Source organism: Pagrus pagrus (genome assembly GCF_965226575.1).
Source record: "Pagrus pagrus genome assembly, chromosome: 22".
In the NCBI taxonomy this organism is placed as follows: Eukaryota; Metazoa; Chordata; class Actinopteri; order Spariformes; family Sparidae; genus Pagrus; species Pagrus pagrus.
Genome location: NC_140204.1, coordinates 539,233 through 556,879, shown reverse-complemented (window position 1 = coordinate 556,879; position 17,647 = coordinate 539,233). Strand labels below are relative to the sequence as shown.

General features: G+C 42.2%; 2 protein-coding genes across 7 annotated transcripts in view; one reads left to right on the top strand and one right to left on the bottom strand.

The window, feature by feature from the left end:
• Window positions 1-737: 737 nt before the first annotated feature.
• LOC311251623 (7SK snRNA methylphosphate capping enzyme-like) overlaps window positions 738-17,647 on the bottom strand; it is a 35,145-nt gene continuing 18,235 nt past the window's right edge. Inside the window, exons 1-8 of one of the 4 annotated variants that reach the window (XM_084344124.1) lie at window positions 11,418-11,519; window positions 9,032-9,429; window positions 8,461-8,717; window positions 7,667-7,955; window positions 6,912-7,506; window positions 6,629-6,841; window positions 6,415-6,523; window positions 738-1,136 (exon numbers count right to left, since the gene is read on the bottom strand). In XM_084344124.1, the coding sequence (XP_084200250.1) occupies window positions 1,084-1,136; window positions 6,415-6,523; window positions 6,629-6,841; window positions 6,912-7,506; window positions 7,667-7,955; window positions 8,461-8,717; window positions 9,032-9,393 (1,878 nt within the window). In that variant the 5' untranslated portion in view covers window positions 9,394-9,429; window positions 11,418-11,519 and the 3' untranslated portion in view covers window positions 738-1,083. Of the gene's footprint in view, window positions 1,137-6,414; window positions 6,524-6,628; window positions 6,842-6,911; window positions 7,507-7,666; window positions 7,956-8,460; window positions 8,718-9,031; window positions 9,430-10,932; window positions 11,520-17,647 lie in introns of those variants that run through there. The other 3 variants (XM_084344123.1, XM_084344122.1, XM_084344125.1) reach the window with 3 other exon arrangements.
• dlg4b (discs, large homolog 4b) overlaps window positions 12,618-17,647 on the top strand; it is a 175,659-nt gene continuing 170,629 nt past the window's right edge. The window contains exons 1-2 of one of the 3 annotated variants that reach the window (XM_084344113.1): window positions 12,618-12,728; window positions 17,365-17,484. In XM_084344113.1, the coding sequence (XP_084200239.1) occupies window positions 12,710-12,728; window positions 17,365-17,484 (139 nt within the window). In that variant the 5' untranslated portion in view covers window positions 12,618-12,709. Of the gene's footprint in view, window positions 12,729-17,035; window positions 17,485-17,647 lie in introns of those variants that run through there. The other 2 variants (XM_084344119.1, XM_084344114.1) reach the window with 2 other exon arrangements.

The following is a 17,647-nucleotide window of genomic DNA, read 5'->3' as shown; positions in this document are numbered from 1 at the left end:
TCACACTCATTTGAATAATTATCATGACGATCTTAATATTTAACGTTGAACTGAACTAACATCACCGACACATTTTAAAGTCATCTGTTAAAACATGTCACTTTCAGTTTCACAGCTTAAATTCAGTTAAACTGTGAAACTGATCAGAGTGAATTATAATCTCCTGTGATTAAAAACATCATTTCAATTAAAAATGACGACACGTTAAATGATGTCACTGTTTATACTCATGTCTCTCAGCAGTGTCCACTGCTCGTCATTAACTTTTCTCTGTAATCTTGTTTTCATTAAAGACTTTACTTTGAAAACTCACTGAATCTGTTTACTAGATATTAAATCTGATGACCTGCAGATCAATAATAAATGATCAATCACCTGCAGATCAGTAATAAAGGATCAATCACCTGCAGAAAAATTATAAAGGATCAATCACCTGCAGATCAGTAATAAAGGATCAATCACCTGCAGATCAGTAATAAAGGATCAATCACCTGCAGATAAATAATAAAGGATCAATCACCTGCAGATCAGTAATAAAGGATCAATCACCTGCAGATCAGTAATAAAGGATCAATCACCTGCAGATCAATAATAAAGGATCAATCACCTGCAGATCAGTAATAAAGGATCAATCACCTGCAGATCAGTAATAAAGGATCAATCACCTACAGATCAATAATAAAGGATCAATCACCTGCAGATCAGTAATAAAGGATCAATCACCTGCAGATCAATAATAAAGGATCAATAACTTTATTTTCACAGTAAACAATGAAATGTTTGAAAAGAAAAACAAAAAACGCTGACGTGTCACTTCCTGTCAGTGTCCAATCAGAGTCCAGGACCACAGGTCCCATGGGGCGGGACAATCCCCCACAATCCTTTGCTTTGGCTTGATGAGCCTGTCTCAACCAATCAGAGTCACAGAAGCCCTGCTGTCCAATCAGATGAAGTCTATCCTCGTCTGCTCCGTCCCCTCTCCACCTGTCAGTCACAGTCCAGGCTTGTCGCCGTGGAAACAGGATAGGACGCACTTCCTGCAAAGCCTCAGAGAGAGACGTGTCATTTCCTGTCCCGCTGACCTCACTTCCTCTTGGCGAGGCCTTTGTGGAACAGGTAGACCGGCCGCTTGTTACCTGGACACAAACACACACACACACACACACACACACCACAAACAGTATACAGTCAGATCAAAGGTCCTGATGTGTGTGTGTGTGTGTGGAGAGAGGGAGAGAGAGAGGGAGAGAGCTGACCACAACCATTACTGCTATGGTATAATATTGTTGTTGTTGTTGTTTTTCCTTTCTTTATTCTATATATTATTATTATTATTATCATCATCATTTAATATGAACTGTATATATATATATATTTTTTTTTTTAACTACACTGGCTGCATGAGATACGCCTCTTGTTTTAACGTTTAACATCTGTTCATAATTTTTTATTAACTTTTATTAGCAAATATTAGCATTTTTAGCAAATATTAGCATTTTAGCTCAATAGCTTCCAGGCCATGTGATCAATTGACTCAAAATCAGTGTGGGATCATGTAACTACACTGGCTGCATGAGATACGCCTCTTGTTTTTATGTTTTACATCTTTTCATATTTTTTGTTAATTTTTATTAATTTTTATATGTAAATGTTAGCATGTTAGCTCAATAGCTTCCAGGTCATGTGAACAATTGACTCAAAATCAGTGTGGGATCATGTAACTACACTGGCTGCATGAGATACGCCTCTTGTTTTAACGTTTAACATCTGTTCATAATTTTTTATTAACTTTTATTAGCAAATATTAGCATTTTTAGCAAATATTAGCATTTTAGCTCAATAGCTTCCAGGCCATGTGATCAATTGACTCAAAATCAGTGTGGGATCATGTAACTACACTGGCTGCATGAGATACGCCTCTTGTTTTTATGTTTCACATCTTTTCATATTTTTTGTTAATTTTTATTAATTTTTATATGTAAATATTAGCATGTTAGCTCAATAGCTTCCAGGTCATGTGAACAATTGACTCAAAATCAGTGTGGGATCATGTAACTACACTGGCTGAATGAGATACGCCTCTTGTTTTTATGTTTTACATCTTTTCATATTTTTTGTTAATTTTTATTAATTTTTATATGTAAATATTAGCATGTTAGCTCAATAGCTTCCAGGTCATGTGAACAATTGACTCAAAATCAGTGTGGGATCATGTAACTACACTGGCTGCATGAGATACGCCTCTTGTTTTTACGTTTAACATCTTTTCATATTTTTTGTTAATTATTTAAATTTTTAAATGTAAATATTAGCATGTTAGCTCAATAGCTCCCAGGTCATGTGATCAATTGACTCAAAATCAGTGTGGGATCATGTAACTACACTGGCTGCATGAGATACGCCTCTTGTTTTTACGTTTTACATCTTTTCATATTTTTTGTTAATTTTTATTAATTTTTATATGTAAATATTAGCATGTTAGCTCAATAGCTTCCAGGTCATGTGATCAATTGACTCAAAATCATGTTGGGATCATGTAACTACACTGGCTGCATGAGAGACACCTCTTGTTTTTACCTTTTACATCTGTTCATAATTTTTATTAGCAAATATTAGCATTTTTAGCAAATATTAGCATGTTAGCTCAATAGCTTCCAGGTCATGTGATCAATCGACTCAAAATCATGTTGGGATCATGTAACTACACTGGCTGCATGAGATACGCCTCTTGTTTTTACGTTTTACATCTTTTCATATTTTTTATTAATTTTTATATGCAAATATTAGCATGTTAGCTCAATAGCTTCCAGGTCATGTGATCAATCGACTCAAAGTCATGTTGGGATCATGTAACTACACTGGCTGCATGAGATACGCCTCTTGTTTTAACGTTTAACATCTGTTCATAATTTTTTATTAACTTTTATTAGCAAATATTAGCATTTTTAGCAAATATTAGCATTTTAGCTCAATAGCTTCCAGGCCATGTGATCAATTGACTCAAAATCAGTGTGGGATCATGTAACTACACTGGCTGCATGAGATACGCCTCTTGTTTTTATGTTTTACATCTTTTCATATTTTTTGTTAATTTTTATTAATTTTTATATGTAAATATTAGCATGTTAGCTCAATAGCTTCCAGGTCATGTGAACAATTGACTCAAAATCAGTGTGGGATCATGTAACTACACTGGCTGCATGAGATACGCCTCTTGTTTTTATGTTTTACATCTTTTCATATTTTTTGTTAATTTTTATTAATTTTTATATGTAAATAATAGCATGTTAGCTCAATAGCTTCCAGGTCATGTGAACAATTGACTCAAAATCAGTGTGGGATCATGTAACTACACTGGCTGCATGAGATACGCCTCTTGTTTTTACGTTTAACATCTTTTCATATTTTTTGTTAATTATTTAAATTTTTATATGTAAATATTAGCATGTTAGCTCAATAGCTCCCAGGTCATGTGATCAATTGACTCAAAATCAGTGTGGGATCATGTAACTACACTGGCTGCATGAGATACGCCTCTTGTTTTTACGTTTTACATCTTTTCATATTTTTTGTTAATTTTTATTAATTTTTATATGTAAATATTAGCATGTTAGCTCAATAGCTTCCAGGTCATGTGATCAATCGACTCAAAATCATGTTGGGATCATGTAACTACACTGGCTGCATGAGATACACCTCTTGTTTTTACGTTTTACATCTTTTCATATTTTTTATTAATTTTTATATGCAAATATTAGCATGTTAGCTCAATAGCTTCCAGGTCATGTGATCAATCGACTCAAAGTCATGTTGGGATCATGTAACTACACTGGCTGCATGAGATACGCCTCTTGTTTTAACGTTTAACATCTGTTCATAATTTTTCATATTTTTTATTCATTTTTATATGCAAAATTAGCATGTTAGCTCAATAGCTTCCAGGTCATGTGATCAATCGACTCAAAATCATGTTGGGATCATGTAACTACACTGGCTGCATGAGATACACCTCTTGTTTTTACCTTTTACATCTGTTCATAAGTTTTATTAATTTTTATTAGCAAATATTAGCATTTTTAGCAAATATTAGCATGTTAGCTCAATAGCTTCCAGGTCATGTGAACAATTGACTCAAAATCAGTGTGGGATCATGTAACTACACTGGCTGCATGAGATACGCCTCTTGTTTTTACATTTTACATCTTTTCATATTTTTTATTAATTTTTATTAATTTGTATACATTTTTATATGTAAATATTAGCATGTTAGCTCAATAGCTCAATAGCTCCCAGGTCATGTGATCAATTGACTCAAAATCATGTTGGGATCATGTAACTACACTGGCTGCATGAGATACGCCTCTTGTTTTTACGTTTTACATCTTTTCATATTTTTTGTTAATTTTTATTAATTTTTATATGTAAATATTAGCATGTTAGCTCAATAGCTCCCAGGTCATGTGATCAATCGACTCAAAATCATGTTGGGATCATGTAACTACACTGGCTGCATGAGATACACCTCTTGTTTTTACCTTTTACATCTGTTCATAAGTTTTATTAATTTTTATTAGCAAATATTAGCATTTTTAGCAAATATTAGCATGTTAGCTCAATAGCTTCCAGGTCATGTGATCAGTTGACTCAAAATCATGTTGGGATCATGTAACTACACTGGCTGCATGAGTCATGGGTCACCAGATTTGGCCCGTAGCTCGTTACACAGGAGTACGTTAATTCAATACTACAACTGCCCTCATGTGCAGCACGATAGCTCAGTAGCGCCCCCTAATGTCCCCTTATGGCTAGTCCTACAGATTTAACGCCACAGACTTCACACTCACTAAATATCATCTTCAGACCTTGATGATGACACCTTGTCAAAAGCTTTTGCCTCCGATATACATATGTATCATGACCAGACGCACAAAATACCCCTCGGCACCGAAACCCTCAGTCCAACAGGAAGTCGGCCACTTTGGTTCACAGCGGCCATTTTGTCAAACTTGAAGCCCCGCCTCCTACATGCACATACACTAACAAATTTCGGCACGCTTAAGTATCGTGACCAAACGCACAAAAGAGCCTCTTTGACCCACAACCTCAGTCCAACGGGAAGTTTGCCATTTTTGTTCAAAGTTGAGATGTTGCAGCCATTTCCACCCATTTCCATGGCTCGTACTTTAATTAAGTTGCCCTACAGATTTAACGCCACAGACTTCACAGACTAAGACTCATCCTCATACCTTGATGATGAAGAGTTGTAAAAAGCTTTTGCCTACGTTATTCCTGGTGGGCATCACAGTCTGAACTTTCAGTGCTTGGCCACTGTAAGAGCCATGTCAGTGTGTGGTGTGTGTTGGACACAAACTGTCCACTAGGTGGCTACGTTGTGTTGTGGGTCAGCCTGATATCAATCAATCAGACGTCATTTATATCGCACATTTAATACAAATACAATGTAGCACAAAGAGCTTCACACAATAAAAGCAAGCACAACAAAACAGAAGTGAAACCAAAAGACACACACACACACACTCTCTCACACATAACATACATGCATTTCTGACAGAAGCTGACTGAGGCGCTATCTTTCGCTCAGCTATGTGCTGTGACGACAAACATCATCCAGTTTACATGACATTCACAGGCTGTTTTCTCCAAATCACACATTACAACATGACGTATAATTGATGGGTGAGCTCTCGGGCCACATAGTGGACAGACTTGCCCTCTGCGTCTGCCCTCCGACGGCGCCACGGCCCGATGTACGTGGGGGGGCGAGGGCCCGTTCATCGCTGCCTGCAGCTTTAATTATATTTATATTTTCACAGTGATTTTTAAACTTTTTCCCATACATGTAGACATGCTGATTTACAATAAATCTGAAGTGGTCCCTTAATGTTTTTCCAGAGCTGATTTACATGCATGATCTTTACAAAGTAACAAACTTTTACATACACATTTAGCCATTTAATAGTTATAAAGACTAGTAACATACCATTTAAAGACATTGGTCCTACTTAAGACAGGCTACATCTAATGAACATATTTTTTAGGTTATGTATCTCAATGTAATTAAGGCCTCAGCTTGTATGACAAATGTATCACCTTCATTTTATTTTTCACTGCAGAGGTCTGGTGCTTCTGGTCCGATAGAGAGAAAACTGTGCGCATTAGAAAAGCTTGTCTTTGTGGTATTTTATTTTATTTACTGACTAATATGTTATTGTTCTTAGATTTTCTATTAAAATAAAGAAGTAAAGTAATGACATTTTTTGCGTTCTCTTTTTCTTTGAAAAAGTATCGTAAAGTATCTAAATACATGTTGGTACCGGTACCGATACCAACATGTTGGTATCGTGACAACACTAGTGTGTGTGCGTGTGTGCATGTGTGTGCGCGTGTGTGTACCTGTGTGTGTGAGCAGTTGGTATGAGGTGAAGCCCACACTGTCCGTCAGGTAACAGGTGAAGTGTTCAGGTCTCAATCTGACCGTCCTGTAGTGACGACAGGTCGACTCCTAAACAAACAAACAAACAAACAAACAAACAAACATCCTTTACCTCTGTACAGGTGTGTGTATACAGATCAGGTGATCCAGGTGTGTATACAGGTGTGAATGTACCGAGGCTCTCTTGCTGCGGCTGTAGCTGCTCCATGGTTGAGGCTCCAGGATGAATAATCCGCCCGGCGACAGGCTCTGATAGGCCCGTCTGAACAGCCTGACCACGCCCACATCACCTGACTGCAGCTGCACCCACTTGGTCACGCCCAGACACATGATGACATCATACTGACCCCGGCCAGGCCACGCCTCCTGCTCTGACACATAGTCGCCCTGTGGGAGGAGTCACAGCGGTGATGATGTCACAGTGATGATGATGTCAGAGGAGCTGAAGGAGACTCACCTGGATGAAGGTGATGTTGTTGGGGAACCTGGACGCTGACGATGATGAAGATGATGATGACGATGATGGGGGGAGGAGGAGGGGAGGAGCAGAGAGAGGACCTCGACTCACCCTGAACGACAGGGGGAAGGAGAGGAGGGACAGAGCCTGCTGGACCTCCTCCATCACCTCCTCCTCCTCCATCTTCTTCTCCTCCATCTTCTCCCCCTTTACCCTCTCTCCTCCCCTCCTCCTCCTCCTCCTCTCATCCACCACCAGGTCATGTGACAGGAAGTGCTTAATGTTCTGCTTGGCAGCATGTACCAATCGCTCATCTAGCTCCACCCCCAGGATGTGGGCGGGGTCAAACCTGCGGGCGATGGCGAGGGTCATGTGACCGGTGCCGCAGCCCACGTCCAGCACCCTCTTGTCTCCGAACCAATCTGCTTCCAGGAGGCGGAGCCGCGGGTCGTCCTCCGCACCGACCCGCCCCTCCCAGCCATCGCCGTAGAAACCGTGGTAGCCGTAGTAACAGCTGTGGTTGCCGTACTGGTAGCGGTGTTTGTCCTTCTTCTTCATTGGTGTCTGACTGGAGCCGGGCTGTGGTCCTCCACACCTGCAGGGGGCAGCACACAGGTGACCAGGCAGCAAATCATAACACAGCGTTCTGAATCACTTGAGGGGCACATTCAGCTCCGACAAACATGTTTATCTAACTGCTCAACAGTCGGACATCTTGTCAGCTGAGCCTGCTTCTGTTTTCAGACTGAACTCACCTGCCACCTTTAGCCCCTCCCACCAGCGGCGTCTGGAACTTGGTTGGTTGAGCTGTGGTCACTGTGGTCGCCATGGAATCTGCCGACCTCGCTGAGGTGGTGCGGCGCCGTCTCCGTTGGCGACCATCGCGCTGGTTACCAGGCTTGTGGGTGTGGCCTGGCAGAGGGTGGGTGTGTCTCCTGGGGAGGATGGGGGGCGGGGCTACATCATCTCGACAGGTGATGGCCGTGTTGAGTTCACAGGGGAGAGGAGACGCTGAAACACTGCCGTCTGTGGTCAGGAGAGGAACTGCACAACCACAACACCATAAGAACAACTAATACCACAGCATCACCAGACTCCCTTAACAAATGTGGTGATTTTAAGAGTTGTTGAGTTAAAACAAACTTTATAAACTGTGTGAAACTCAGATTCTGACTTATTTGTTCCTTCTTGTAAATTCAGCAAATGTTCTCCATGAACTTCTTTCTGTCTTTGAGTGAATTCATTCAGTCTGGGTCATAACAAACAGAACAGTGACATCTGGTGGTCTGTAGAAATCATAGCAGCTCAAATTAAAGCCTGTTCAGGCATCACTTTATGTTCATGAAACTAATAAAACTTATATTGATCGTTAAAATGTAGATATTATGTACATTAAGTATCATTAACTGTTTCTGTCAGCTTCATCACTTCTCAGTCCAGAGCCAAACCACCTCACCTCCCTCCCCTTGTGTCCCCCTTTAACTCCCCCGCGTCATGTATCAGTGGTTGTAGTGTCATGCAGTGTCCATCAGGTGTCAGTAAGTCTCACCTGTGAGTCCGACTGTGGAGGGAAACAGTCGGGCAGGTATCACCTCCCTCTCTCCTCCCCCTCCTCCGTGGTGTCTGTTCCTGTGTCTCCTCCTGGACTTCAGGGGGGACAGCAGGACTCCCCCCTCGCCCTCCCCGTCCCCGCCCCTTCCCTTCAGGTTCAGGGGGTCGGTGATGTCACGGGGAACCAGGATCTCTACAGGGTCTCCTCCACGTGACGGCAGGGGCGAGCACTTAGGGGTCTCCTGATTAGTCGCTCTGAGGAGGAAAGGAGGAGTTTGAGTCTGCTGTTACTGGGCCGTTACTGGGCCGTTACTGGGCATTACTGGGCTGTTACTGGGCCGTTACTGGGCCGTTACTGGGCATTACTGGACCGTTACTGGACCGTTACTGGGCCGTTACTGGGCTATTATTTTAGATTGCCTGGTTGATTGAAGTCCAAGTGTCGTCTTCAAAGAGCAGTTTGTATCTACACCTGTTTTTAATAAATTAATCTCCTGAATCGTCACAGCAGCAGATTTTATCACATGACTGAAGCTTAATCGATTAATCAATTAAACATGGTGTCTCACTTGTTGACGTCTTCGTCCAATAGCGAGTTGAGGTTCAGCGGGTCAAAAATGTTCCCACCCAACAGGAAGTGACTGGGCAGAACGGGCTCTGATTGGCTGTCACTGTTGGCGCGGCGCCGGCGCTTGGCCAGCCCCTTGAAGCCGACACCCATGGAGTACCGCCTCTTTGCGATTCGCTGAGCGGGGACAGCGGGGGCGGTGAGGGGGGGCTGACCGTTGCTGGGCGGATGGAGGCCATTTTTAGGACGAAGGGGGTGGGGCTTAGCCAGCTGCGGCTGCTCTGATAGGCCGACGGTGGCGGGGAAGGCGGGGCTGATCTCGCGAGGGAGGACAGTCTCTTTGTCCAATGACATCCTGATCATCTTCCACGTGGAGACGGATCAGCCAATCACAGAGACCTACAGAGAGAGGGGAGGGGTCAGGAGGCAAAGCCAATCAGATTCACCAGCTCATCACAACAGAGACGACAGAAATGATTTGATGATTAGAGAGTAGAGCTGAAACGATCAATCAACTAATTATCCAATCACAATGTTCCTTCACAGCAGTAAGTGTGACAGAATCCACCATCAGACAACTCATCAACAACAACAACAACAATATTAATAATCTTGAGATGAGTGTCATAAGGACAAGTTACTTGTGAATTCTGTATGACCTTTAACTTTAGTTAATGTTGGACTGATTTATACGTTTCTATGGTATAAAAATGTTATAATATGAATCAACTCGTCAGATTTTAGCTCACGTCACCAGAGTGTAGTTGATGAGTTACTGTTGTTGTCGAGATGTGACTGTAGATCACTGACTCCACACTACAGCTACAATCAGTCCAGTACTGTGACTGCAGGTGAAGACTGTGAGTTTGTCTGAAGACGTCACTCTTGATTTCTCACACTTTTTATTTATTAGCCGCAGCAGTAATGAGCAGATTGATGGATGAGGCCCTGCTCCTCACCGGACTTAATGTGGTCAACATTTCTACATCTGTGATCTTTTCTCCATCACAGATTCTGACACACGTCAGCCGTCAAACATTAAAAATATCATCCTTCATATCCAGTGTGACCGTCAGAAACAGTCTGAATACTGTAAACTGCAGCATTAACACAACGCTCTCTTCTCTTCAGCACAGACACGTCCTTTTTTAAATGTTTGATATTTAATGTTGTTTTTTTATTGTTACATTTATCTTTTAATAGAAGTTTATATTTCAGTATTTTCAATGTACTGGATGAAAATGAGACATTTCAACGTCATGACATCACTACAGCAGACTGAATGAACTGATGCTCAGTTAACATTTGGACCAGGTTCTTATTGATCAGTTAACCTGCAGGTTCTTCATTGATTGATCGTTGTGGACTCGATGTTTGTTCTGTACGAAGAGACAACACAGTCCGGTTCATCGCCACGACTCAGACCTGTCACACTGACGGCTTCAGTACACTGGTTACTGACTGAGATCCACATAGAATCAATCAGCACGATCACTGATGACATGATCAATACACTGGTACGCAGTACACAGTGTTCAGGTTCTTGTACTTTACTCAAGTACTTCCACGTTCAGTCACATGGTACTTGTACTTGACTACATTACTCTGACAGCTTCAGTTACTTTACATGTTCACATTAATAACACAACCTGTCATCAACACATTAATATAGATTATAGATCAAACTGATCAACTGTTGAGTCATTTCGACCTCCACCAACACGTCAATGCATCAGTAACTACAACAGAGTAATAGATTACAGTAACATGAACCAGGCTGAACAGTAAGTACTCTCATTACTTTGTGAGTACTTTTGTACTTCTACTAAAGAAAACATTGAACTGCAGGACTTTTCCACCTGTTCCACAGTTACTGATCAATAATGGATCACTGATACTCACTGTGTGTGTGCGGTCCACGCGCCGTCCAGACCTCCACCTCTCAGTGTGTGTGCGTGTGTGTGTGTGTGTGTTGTTGCCAATATTATCCACACACACATAAATGGACCTGTTTATAACTCCCCCTCCCCCCTCGCTAGCCCCGCCCCTGGCTCCCTCTCCACCAATCACGGAGCGTCGTCATGAATAATTCAAACTGACCAAGTAACAAACTGGTAAACAGTTAGCTTCTCCAACTAGCCACGTCCGGCTAACATGCAGGAAGTAGCTAGCGTGGCGCTAACACACACACACACACACACACACACAGACACACACACAATAAAGAAAAACAACTAACAGAACACGCGCGAAAACACGCTGTGTGCGTCGAAACGAGATCCCGTGCGTGTGAGTGCGCGTGTCAGTGTGTGTGTGCGGCTCGATGAGTGATGACTTCATCCAAACCGTTAGCTTTTAGCCGCTGCTAGCTGTTGGTGTCTTCTCACCGTGCTCCTACTCCAAGCCCGCGCTTTTATACTGCAGCCGCGGGGCCACGTGAGCGACGACACAGCCCGCCAATCACATGCCGAACTGCAGTCCTGCCTCTCCCGAGCTGCGACCAATCAGACGGCCGCTCGAACCAGGCGGTGGTGTGACTGGTCGCAGATCGGGGAGGCGGGAGAACGCTCGAGGAGAGAGGCGTCCTGACGGGTGCCTGACTGAAAACACGAGCACGGTTAAAAATAAACTGTTAAACACAGAAAATAACGACGTGTGGGGAAACATCCGGCGGCTGTGGGCCCCGACACACTCTGTGAGAGCGTCCGGCTGAGTTTTAACCCGACAGCTGTGACTTTAGCGTCTGTCAGCTCCGCAGAGAGCCTCGGCTGACACTGCGCCCTGAGCGCTGCCCTGCAGGTACCACTGAGCCCCTGCTGCTGTTCGTGTCCTCTAACAGGTTCCAGCAGCCACACACCTGTACCTCACCTGTATCCATGCTGAGGTGAACACTGAGTAACTGTTAGTGTCTGTGGTAACTTAAGTTACAAACTTGTAACGAGTTGAAGTGCAACGTCAGCCTGAGAGGCAGAACTGAGGGCTTTAACACATAATTCATAACCAATAAGCAGGTATTGATCCTCTCAGACTGATCTGATCACCTCCGCTCATTAACAGGGCCTAAATCTACTTTTAGAAACCTCTCCTCCCAGTTTCTGTCTGTCAGGCTCCTTACGCCTCAGTAAAGCTGTCACCCTGCAGAGACATCATGTTATTACCTGTATTAATGATAATAAAGACTGGATCTCACACACACACACACACACACACACTAACACACACACAGGCAGGACCTCATGACACGTTCACATCCTGCAGACTGCAGTTAAGTTATTCAGTCACTAGTTTGAACTGAACACAGATTTCATATTTTATTTAAACTACAGATTTATGTTCTGATGTTTTCTTTTAAAGCGTCACTGATTGGTTCGTCTGTCTCAGAGTCACTTGACAGACTCTTTAACTCACACTGAGTTTATCACAGCATCCTAACATGAGCCTCATTATGACATCATCATTAACTCATGTTTTATTCTTTACTCTTTAACTTGTTTTCCGTCAACAGCTGTCAATCACACTTTGACTGACAGCTTCGTCCAATCCTGTGGGCAGAGCACAGCAGGAGGGCGGGGCAACAGGGGGCCGATGGGAGCGGAGGGATTATGACTTCATTACCCAGCATGCACTGTGAGTGTTTGTAAAATCCCTAAAGAGGATTTGTGTGGATCAGAAAGACGACATGCCGCTGAAGAGAGAAGGTGAGACCATTTTATCAGCAGCTATAACTCTCACACACACACACACACACGCACACACACACACTTAACATGAGTTGTAGTTGTGTGTGTGTGTGTGTGTGTAGTTGTTGGGTGTTTGTGTCACTTGTCCTCCTCTTCGCTCCTCTTCCTCACTTTGTGTCGTCATCACTGATATTCACTCTGTGATGATGTCATCGTCTGACCTCTGACCTCTGACTGATGTCAACAGGAAGAAGCTGCTTGTTGTCAGTTCAGAGTGTTTGTTTGTTTGTTTGTTTGTTTGTTTGACAGCAGCTTCAACCACGACGCTGCATCATGTGACCTGTACTCACAATACTGCAATACGATACTGTAGTACTACAGTATCAGTAGTAACTGACAGCTTCAGTTACTCTACTTCAGTTACTTTACTTCAGTTACTTTACTTGTTTAAGTAAATCACACGTTTTATAAAAGTACAGCTGGAACATCAGCTGGTGATCGATTCATCGATGGCACTGATGTAATGTAACTAATACTAATACTAACAATAGTACTACATTATTTCATGAAGCAGTTTCAGGTACACAGACTTCTCAGGTCAAACAGCAGAATGATAAAGACAACACACGTTTACAGTAAAGCAGTTTCAAAAGCTGAGTTTTGTACCTTCACTCGACGACTGTACACGGCTCTGGTAGTCACTGGGTTATTACTGATACTTTGATACTTTTACTCGAGTACTCTTCATATGTGTAACTTGTAGTGGAGTGTGAGTGTCTCGTCCTGGTGACACGTCTCTGATCTTTATCCGACATGATGATGTCACTGATGTTTTCAAACGTTTACAATCAGCACGTCACTTCCTGTTGAGCTGTGATGGACACATGTCCTCAGTGTCCTCAGTCCTCAGAGTCCCCAGTGTTCTCAGTATCCTCAGTGTCCTCAGTCCTCAGTGTCCTCAGAGTCCTCAGTATCCTCAGTCCTCAGTGTCCTCAGAGTCCTCAGTATCCTCAGTCCTCAGTGTCCTCAGAGTCCTCAGTGTCCTCAGTGTCCTCAGTCCTCAGTGTCCTCAGTATCCTCAGTCCTCAGTGTCCTCAGTGTCCTCAGAGTCCTCAGAGTCCTCAGTATCCTCAGTGTCCTCAGTGTCTTCAGTCCTTAGAGTCTCCAGTGTCCTCAGTCCTCAGTGTCCTCAGTATCCTCAGAGTCCTCAGTCCTCAGTGTCCTCAGTCCTCAGTGTCCTCAGAGTCCTCAGTATCCTCAGTTCTCAGTGTCCTCAGAGTCCTCAGTATCCTCAGTCCTCAGTGTCTTCAGTCCTTAGAGTCTCCAGTGTCCTCAGTCCTCAGTGTCCTCAGTATCCTCAGTGTCCTCAGTCCTCAGTGTCCTCAGAGTCCTCAGTATCCTCAGTCCTCAGTGTCTTCAGTCCTTAGAGTCTCCAGTGTCCTCAGTCCTCAGTGTCCTCAGTATCCTCAGTGTCCTCAGTCCTCAGTGTCCTCAGTATCCTCAGAGTCCTCAGTCCTCAGTGTCCTCAGTCCTCAGTGTCCCCAGAGTCCTCAGTATCCTCAGTCCTCAGTGTCCTCAGAGTCCTCAGAGTCCTCAGTATCCTCAGTGTCCTCAGTGTATTCAGTCCTTAGAGTCTCCAGTGTCCTCAGTCCTCAGTGTCCTCAGTATCCTCAGTGTCCTCAGTCCTCAGTATCCTCAGAGTCCTCAGTGTCCTCAGAGTCCTCAGTATCCTCAGTGTCCTCAAAGTCCTGTGTCCTCAGAGTCCCCAGTATCCTCAGTCCTCAGTATCCTCAGTGTCCTCAGTATCCTCAGTATCCTCAGAGTCCTCAGTCCTCAGTGTCCTAAGTGTCCTCAGAGTCCTCAGTATCCTCAGTCCTCAGTATCCTCAGTCCTCAGTGTCCTCAGTGTCCTCAAAGTCCTCAGTATCCTCAGTCCTCAGTATCCTCAGTGTCCTCAGAGTCCTCAGTGTCCTCAGTATCCTCAGTGTCCTCATTCCTCAGTGTCCTCAGTGTCCTCAGTGTCCTCATTCCTCAGTGTCCTCAGTGTCCTCAGAGTCCTCAGTATCCTTAGTCCTCAGTGTCCTTCAGAGGGCACTTTTATTTTGAAAATCAGGGGCAGGAAATGTCGGGGAGGGCGTTGACAAACAACCAGTGATGTAAAAAATACTCTAACGTTGTACTTGAGTACCAGTAAAGATACTGTGTTATAATATTACTTTGGTAAAAGTCGCTCATATGAAAAGTACTCGAGTACAAGTATTAAAGTATCTGATGTTAATGTACTGAAGTATGAAAAGTATCAGTCAAAGTAAACTAAAGTAATATTTACACTTGAAAAGTACTCGAGTACAAGTATTAAAGTATCTGATGTTAATGTACTGAAGTATGAAAATTATCAGTCAAAGTAAACTAAAGTAATATTTACACTTGAAAAGTACTCGAGTACAAGTATTTAAGTATCTGATGTTAATGTACTGAAGTATGAAAAGTATCAGTCAAAGTAAACTAAAGTAATATTTACACTTGAAAAGTACTCGAGTACAAGTATTAAAGTATCTGATGTTAATGTACTGAAGTATGAAAAGTATCAGTCAAAGTAAACTAAAGTAATATTTACACTTGAAAAGTACTCGAGTACAAGTATTAAAGTATCTGATGTTAATGTTCTGAAGTATGAAAAGTATCAGTCAAAGTAAACTAATGTTTACACTTGAAAAGTACTCGAGTACAAGTATTAAAGTATCTGATGTTAATGTACTGAAGTATGAAAAGTATCAGTAAAAGTAAACTAAAGTAATATTTACACTTGAAAAGTACTCGAGTACAAGTATTAAAGTATCTGATGTTAATGTACTGAAGTATGAAAAGTACCAGTCAAAGTAAACTAAAGTAATATTTACACTTGAAAAGTACTCGAGTACAAGTATTAAAGTATCTGATGTTAATGTACTGAAGTATGAAAAGTATCAGTCAAAGTAAACTAAAGTAATATTTACACTTGAAAAGTACTCGAGTACAAGTATTAAAGTATCTGATGTTAATGTACTGAAGTATGAAAAGTACCAGTCAAAGTAAACTAAAGTAATATTTACACTTGAAAAGTACTCGAGTACAAGTATTAAAGTATCTGATGTTAATGTACTGAAGTATGAAAAGTATCAGTCAAAGTAAACTAAAGTAATATTTACACTTGAAAAGTACTCGAGTACAAGTATTAAAGTATCTGATGTTAATGTACTGAAGTATGAAAAGTACCAGTCAAAGTAAACTAAAGTAATATTTACACTTGAAAAGTACTCGAGTACAAGTATTAAAGTATCTGATGTTAATGTACTGAAGTATGAAAAGTATCAGTCAAAGTAAACTAAAGTAATATTTACACTTGAAAAGTACTCGAGTACAAGTATTAAAGTATCTGATGTTAATGTACTGAAGTATGAAAAGTACCAGTCAAAGTAAACTAAAGTAATATTTACACTTGAAAAGTACTCGAGTACAAGTATTAAAGTATCTGATGTTAATGTACTGAAGTATGAAAAGTATCAGTAAAAGTAAACTAAAGTAATATTTACACTTGAAAAGTACTCGAGTACAAGTATTAAAGTATCTGATGTTAATGTTCTGAAGTATGAAAAGTATCAGTCAAAGTAAACTAAAGTAATATTTACACTTGAAAAGTACTCGAGTACAAGTATTAAAGTATCTGATGTTAATGTACTGAAGTATGAAAAGTACCAGTCAAAGTAAACTAAAGTAATATTTACACTTGAAAAGTACTCGAGTACAAGTATTAAAGTATCTGATGTTAATGTACTGAAGTATGTAAAGTATCAGTAAAAGTAAACTAAAGTAATATTTACACTTACTTTACGTTGTTTTAATTTATGACTGGTGATGAAATTAATTAATTAAAAAATACTCAGATGCAGAAAGTAATCTGTAAAGTAACTAGTAACTAAAGTTATTAAATAAAGGTAGTGGAGTAGAAGTAGAGTGCAAGTACTTCAGGATTGTATGTAAGTACAGTACACAGAACTCCAGTAGAGTCCAGCAGAGTCCAGTAGAGTCCAGCAGAGTCCAGTCAGGTCCAGTAGAGTCCAGTCAGGTCCAGTCAGGCCCAGCAGAGTCCAGTCAGGTCCAGTAGAGTCCAGCAGAGTCCAGTCAGGTCCAGCAGAGTCCAGTCAGGTCCAGTAGAGTCCAGCAGAGTCCAGTCAGGTCCAGCAGAGTCCAGTCAAGTCCAGCAGATTCCAGCAGAGTCCAGTCAGGTCCAGCAGAGTCCAGCAGAGTCCAGTCAGGTCCAGCAGAGTCCAGTCAGGTCCAGTAGAGTCCAGCAGAGTCCAGTAGAGTCCAGCAGAGTCCAGTCAGGTCCAGTAGAGTCCAGTCAGGTCCAGTCAGGCCCAGCAGAGTCCAGTCAGGTCCAGTAGAGTCCAGCAGAGTCCAGTCAGGTCCAGCAGAGTCCAGTCAAGTCCAGCAGATTCCAACAGAGTCCAGTCAGGTCCAGCAGAGTCCAGTCAGGTCCAGCAGAGTCCAGCAGAGTCCAGTCAGGTCCAGTAGAATCCAGCAGAGTCCAGTAGAGTCCAGCAGAGTCCAGTCAGGTCCAGTCAGGTCCAGCAGAGTCCAGCAGAGTCCAGTAATGCCTGTGTTGCCCTCCTCAGATACTGAGCGTGCTCTGCAGGTGATGGAGGCCTGTCAGGCCGGAGCTGCTGAAGGGGTCAAAGGTCGCGCAGAGAAACTGCTCAACATCTTCCAGAGTGACCTGTTCCAGGCTCTGCTGGGTAACACACACACACACACACACACACACACACACACGTGTCGCTGTTGCTGAACCACTAAAATGCCAAATAATGTGAGTTAAAGTGTAACTGTTGCCCAAATGCAACCTCGGCTTATTTTGTGAATCAACACGAGTCAGACCTTCGTGTAAAAGCATAATTA